Source organism: Vulpes lagopus, chromosome 1 (genome assembly GCF_018345385.1).
Source record: "Vulpes lagopus strain Blue_001 chromosome 1, ASM1834538v1, whole genome shotgun sequence".
Taxonomy (NCBI): Eukaryota; Metazoa; Chordata; class Mammalia; order Carnivora; family Canidae; genus Vulpes; species Vulpes lagopus.
The window spans coordinates 165,997,341-166,003,347 of record NC_054824.1 but is presented as its reverse complement, the minus strand read 5'-3'; the positions used below and the strand labels follow the sequence as shown (position 1 = coordinate 166,003,347).

At 56.7% G+C, this 6,007-nt stretch overlaps 1 protein-coding gene across 4 annotated transcripts in view; it reads right to left on the bottom strand.

The window, feature by feature from the left end:
• Positions 1-2,419: 2,419 nt before the first annotated feature.
• The window catches only part of FAM163A (family with sequence similarity 163 member A), a 78,118-nt gene continuing 74,530 nt past the window's right edge, over positions 2,420-6,007 (bottom strand). For all 4 annotated transcript variants that reach the window (XM_041731658.1, XM_041731596.1, XM_041731466.1 and 1 more), the window contains one exon: positions 2,420-5,634. In XM_041731658.1, the coding sequence (XP_041587592.1) occupies positions 5,236-5,634 (399 nt within the window). In that variant the 3' untranslated portion in view covers positions 2,420-5,235. The remainder of the gene's footprint in view (positions 5,635-6,007) is intronic.

Below are 6,007 nucleotides of genomic sequence, written 5' to 3'. Positions count from 1 at the left end.
GCTGGCACAGCCCAGGCCCTGAGCATGCTGGCAGCCAAGGAAGGAGGCCAGGCCTCCAATCTTCCCACGGCCACCACGGGGCTCCACTCACCTAGCCCTGCACCTTCCGGCCGCTTCATTCTCTCCACTGTCCAAATCCTCTTCCTTTTCATCCTAAAATGTGCTCCCTGCACAGGCCTCCCCAACCATTCCCCCAAGACAGCCCGCAAAGCTACACTCCAACACACTTATCTTTGGAGCTTCCTTGAAGATGAGTCTTGCTTAGAAGAGTCCATCGTGGAAGAAGGGGAGTGAGGATCCCTCATCACCCTGCCCTGCTACTGGTTTGCTCAGCCCCAAACTGTCGGCAGGACAAGCAGGGGCCCCTCCCTGAAAGCTTTGTTTTTGTTCAAAGATAAAACATAGCTGTTAGAAATAATTCAAACATGAGTGGTCACGGAGTTTCTGTTTGAGGAGACAGAAAGCTTTAGAGATAGTGGACCAAGCTTGTGAAGGTGATTAATGCCACTGAATGGTACACCTCAAAATGGTTAAAATTGTAAATGTTATGTCATATATATTTTACCACCACAAAAAAAAATTGCAAAAAAAATTATATGATATGAACCTCTGCAGGCTGCCAATTGCTTGCAGTCTCGACGATGCCTGGAACAGAAGGGGGCCTGGCAAGGGAGGAGGGGCTTCAGAAAGGCTCAGGGGAGAGGAGAGATAAGATAAAGGAGCCCAGAGGAGCCTTCCACCCTGAGGCCTGAGCAACCTCAGCTCAGGGCCCTGCTGCCTCCGGAATTCAGATTTGGGTCCACCTATAGAACCTACTAATGACAATGGTGACCCTGTGTGCTCACTTAGTTTTCATGGCAAGGGAATAAGGTCAGTGTTATGATTTCAGTTTTATAGATGAGGACCAGAAAGTTGCCTAAAGCCACACAGTTAGTGGCCGAGCTGGGGCTCAGCATCAAGTCTGATACCAAACTCCCCCCTCTAACCACCATTATGTGATTGGCGCACCTGCTGGGATGACAGATCACAGGGAGAAAGGAGCTCTTCCTTCCTGATAGCCGCTTACCCAGAATGACACAGCCCTGACTGGGGGTGGTCTGGAGGGTGCTGTGGGTGGGTACCCTGAGACACCTGGGAAGGAAGGCCCAGAAGCCTGAGGTGCAGGAGCATGTATTAGAAGCTAGGGTGCTACTGGTTTCTCCACAGAGGGAGACAGTAGGCCGTGGAGGGAGGGCCAGTGGGGCTGGGGGCCTCAGGTGGAGGTGGCCAAACAGGGAGGAGAGAGGAGCAGCCCGGACCAGGCTGGGGAAGGAGGAGGAGGTGCTGGCTGTCGTTGTCGCTGTTGTCTGGGACATGCCTAGGCCGGTGCCCGAGGTTCAGGGGTACGGGCCATTTCCACTCTGAGTACAGGGCTGGGGGCAGCTACTGGTTATGCTTTTTCTTGCTGCTGTGCCGCCAGCAGACCCCGGCCTTAGATACTTACGGTTTGGTCCTCCTTTCCTGGAAATGATCGGGACCTCTGAGCAGCACTTGTAAACTTGAGTACAGAAACTGGGGAGGACATGGCTTGAAGCTGGGTGAGTGTGCTGATGACAGAGATTCGCCTCAGGGTTTCTGTTCCCAGAGGACATCGAGGGACAGAGCTGTGGCCAGCGGCCACCAGGGCTAAGGGTGCAGTTGGGCCCTATGGTGCTACCAGAGGGCCTCCAGGGGCAGAGCGTCTGAGGTCCGGGGCGAAGGCTGCCCACTGCCCACCCAGTTGTAGTCAGGGCTCACCGTGGCCCTGAGATGGACCGAGGGGGGTCTCCCTCTCTCTCGGACACACCCAGGCCCCCCCCCCCCCCCCCCGCCCAGATCCACCCTCATCCTCATCCTCCCCAGATGCTCCCTTTCACACACATTCCATTCCTCTCCTGGTTCGGCAGTCTCTGCCAGGGTCTGAACCGAGGACCTGGTCCTAAAACTGTCTCCTCTTCTGTCCCCTCCCAGCATGTAAGTGCTGGTGGTGTCACACTCTGCTAGGGTCTCCCCAGGCTTCAGAGGATTAGTGAGTTAACCCAGAACTATAGGTGGGGACCCCACAGGCCTGGAAAGTGGGGGTTGGGAGCAGGGCTGACGCCTGGACTGCTCTCCGATGGGGCTCCCCGTGGTGGGCTGGGCCACTTCCAGCGGAGGCTGCAGCTACTACACTTCACATCCCCCTTCCCAACAAACAACACGTCCTCCCTGGGGGTGAGGCAACAGGTGGGACAGCAGGCAACATGGCAGATGGACCTGTTAGTTGGAAGCAGGAGGGGAGAAGAAGCTGGTAGGTGTTGGTGTTGAAAACAGACATTCTGGGAAATAAAAAAGAGCATTCGCTCCTCAATCCATGCCCCACTGCCCCCACTCTGGGTGAATAACAGAGGATTCAGTGGGATTTCTATTTCAAATTCCTCATTTATTTTGACATTCACTTGGTTGTGATTCCAAGTTATCAAAGATGCAGGACAGGACATCGGTTAGCAGGAGCAGTGAAGTGGAGGTGGAGACGAGATGGCGGAGAGGACAGGGTGTTCCCAGCCTCTCCTCTTCCTCCTGTTAGGGTGCAATTTGAAAAGTGTCCAGAGTGTCCCACAGTACAGACTCCACAGCTAAAAAGTGCAGCGCAGTTGAATGGGTGAGCTCCCTCTTCCGTAGGTAAGGCCCTCACAGCGACAGGGAGGCGGACAGGCAATCTGGAGACTGTGCCCAACACACCATGGGGGTGTGTAGGGGAGAGCCATGGCCCATCATCTCTCCATTGCCCCAAACCCAGATTTCGATGTGTAGATTGACAAGATCTAGGCTAGGAAAGCTACAGGAGGAGAGGGGACTAAGATGCTTTTCGCTAAGGGACCCCAATAGATCAGAGCAAGAAAGAAGCAGGTGATAGTTGACTGGGCCGTCTTGATTTCTGCAAAGGCAGAAGGAACAAGGACATTATGTCTTGGTGAGGAACAACAGCCTTTGGTGCTGTGGTGGATTGGCTGTGGAATTCCCGGGCAGCAAGGCACTGGGGCTGTTCATCAGGAGGCCGCGTGGCTGCCAGACCCAGCAGCTCATGTCTAGGGGGTGCGCTTGGCCCAATAAGGACTGATGATGGGATGGGGGATGCTAAAGTTGCTGTCCTAAACTGGTCTCCCTGGATCAGGAGACAGATCTCATTACCCCCTGCCTGGAGCTGCCTCCTGGTACGAGGAAATGCTACCATTTGAGATCACCCAGGAGGAGAACCAGTGTTTGCTTTTCACTGACAATAAAAATTATTTTGCCTGCTAAACCTGTATTTCACGGTGGTCATTCAGCCCTCAACACACATTCCTGCACGCTGGATCAGGCAATTGGCAAGTGCATCTAGCCCCTGCCAGGATTGGGGCAAGGAAAAGGAGCACGGCTGGCAAATATTTTCAGGAAGTCCTGGCTGTGTGGAGCACTAATGGTCTCCTAGGGTCTGTCTGGGCAGGTGGCAGGTCTCATTTGCCTGGAGAAAATGGGGTCTCAGAGAAGTTAAATGACCAGTCCTAGAGCTAATGAGTGACCTCAGTGTGACCAGACCCCAGGTCCTCTGATTCTTAACCCGGTGTGCCCTGATCACACATGAGATGTGAGGTGACAAGTGCCCAATGAAACGAGGTGTGGTGAATTCTCTCCCTCCTCCCCTCTCTGCCGGCTGCACCTGGCCCTTCTCCAACGCGAAGTCATGATTTCAGCGCAGGGGCTAGCGCTTTCCCTGCCCGCCATCTGCAGAGGCTGTGACCCAGAAGTGGTGGGGGGTGGGCATGCCGTCAGAAAGGGGAGCAGCCACCCCTTACTGTAGAAGCAACTAGAAAATTCATCAGGTGCATTCCCTCAAATGGCATCAGGCCACAGCGGAGTTCTAAGTGGGAAGTGAGGGCTGGGCTCGGGCAATTAACAGGCCCTCGCTGGAGCCTGGGGGTTTGGGGGGTACAGTGGAGGGAGGGCAGCAAGCATGGAATCCAGGAGTGGGGGCTGCTGACCCCGGTGGAATGAAGTTGTCCAGCTCTGTGAGGACATGGCTGGCTGCCCGAGTGGGACGCCGGGCCTCTAAAGGGGCGTACATGGCTTCAGTGCTAGAGCATCGACCCCTGGGAGACTGCAGGCTTTCCCGTACCAGCCGGCTGGTTGCCATGGGACGAGCCACCTTAATCACCTCTCACTCATGCTGTCTGAAGGTTGGGTTTTCCTTTCTAGTTGATACATCAGAGACTCTTCCACTCTGCAGCTCCCAAAGCTGGCAAAGCCCCTGGTGTGTGATGCGTGTGGGTGGTGACAGGTGTGTGCACCCCTGAGAACACACACCCCCTCACAGCACTGTTCCCACACGCGCCGCTCAGGGTGGCAGACCGGGGCCCCAGAGACCATGAGCAAGGAGATCTTGTTTGCTGAGCTGCTCAAACTCAGTAACATAACTTGAACCAGGTTCTCTAGCAGAGGCAGCTGGTCCCAGAAGCAGAGAAAGAGGATTTGGGGGGGAGACAAGGCTGGGCATCACTTTTCAGTGCATTCCCCACAAATAACCTTATGTCACTGCCTCCCAGGTCCACTCACTGTGTCCCACGAGGAAGGGGAATGTAGTGTTTTCTAGAATCAACATCCCCATGGGAGCAGCTACAGGGACTGCTGTCCCCGTGATAACCAAATACCAAGCTGGATCATGAACTGGGATTCGTTCTAGCAAGCAGGTCCCCAAGAGGTCCCCTTGACACCTTCCTCTCCCTTCTCAGGCTCTGCAGTGCCTTGCTTCTCACCTCTCCCCTCGCCCTAGGTCTCTATCCTTCTTCCATCCCCCAAGGAGTCTGGGGGCCTCCAGCACCTTTGCTTAGCTTTCCCTGATGCCCCTCCTCTCACAGGCCGGCGACACTGGGGCGCTGGGGTGGGGGGCAAGGGAACCAAGACGACTTGCAGTGGCAGGGCTGGAGCCTGCGGAGGAACGTCCCAGCCCAGAAACAGGTGCCGCTGCCCGGGCATCCTGCCAGCGCCCCCGCACTCGGGCCACGGGGCCGGGCCCTGCTCTGGTTCTCCACGCACTCGGCAGCTTGAACTCCCCTGTGGGGCAAGAAAAGCCAAAACAAACAAACAAACGCAAAACCCCAAATCCTGGCAGTCCTTGTGGGCTGTTGGACGGTCACCTGCTGCCTGCACTGCTCCTGTCGGGACAGCAGCATTGGTCTGTGGAGGGGCCGGGGGAGGGGGTCACACGTCTGTACTAATAGCCCTTGGATTGGTGAAGGCCTCGCGCCCAGAGCCCGGCCACGTCACCGGGTAACTCTGGGGCGCTGCCAACTTGAAGGGTGGCGGTCCCCCTTCCTTGTAGTAGGTAGGAGCGAAGGGGAGCCTCTCGCCTCCACCCCCGTTGGGTACCATGTCAGCCGTCCGTATGTAAAAGGGGGAGCTGTACGGGGAGCAGGTGGTGCAGTGGGCGGCCGCCACCCCGCACGGCTGGCCGCAGGGCTCGCTGGTGAGAGGCGCCAGGCCAACGCGGCCGTCCGGGGCTTGGGAGCTGCAGGCATTACAGGTGGGGTGTGCGGGCAGGTCGTGCTCCTCCTCCTCCTCGTCTGCATCTTCGGCTCTGCTCTTCTTGCAGCAGTAATACTGAGGGGAGAGTGCGGAGGGATGCCTGAGGGCTGGATGCTGCCCTTTGAGTGTGCAAAGGCACCTGCGCCCCTGCCCCGCTGCAGAGAGCTATTTCGGGTCGGGACTACACCTTCACACCAGACACCCATGTCCCACCACTATTCCACCAGTATTCCCAGCCCTCCCAGACCAATACCTTCCCCTTTCCCTCGCCTCACTTCCTAGTGCATCGTCTCCGGGCTGTGGTTGACAGCAGCAGGGCAGCAGAGAGGAGGGACACACAGTCCTATTGAGGACAGGTGTGGGGCCGCTGGGAGCAGCTTTCCTAGCCTCCCCAGAGGGGGTGCCCTTCCCACCACTCCTGAAATCTTAGATATGTCGGAGACACAAC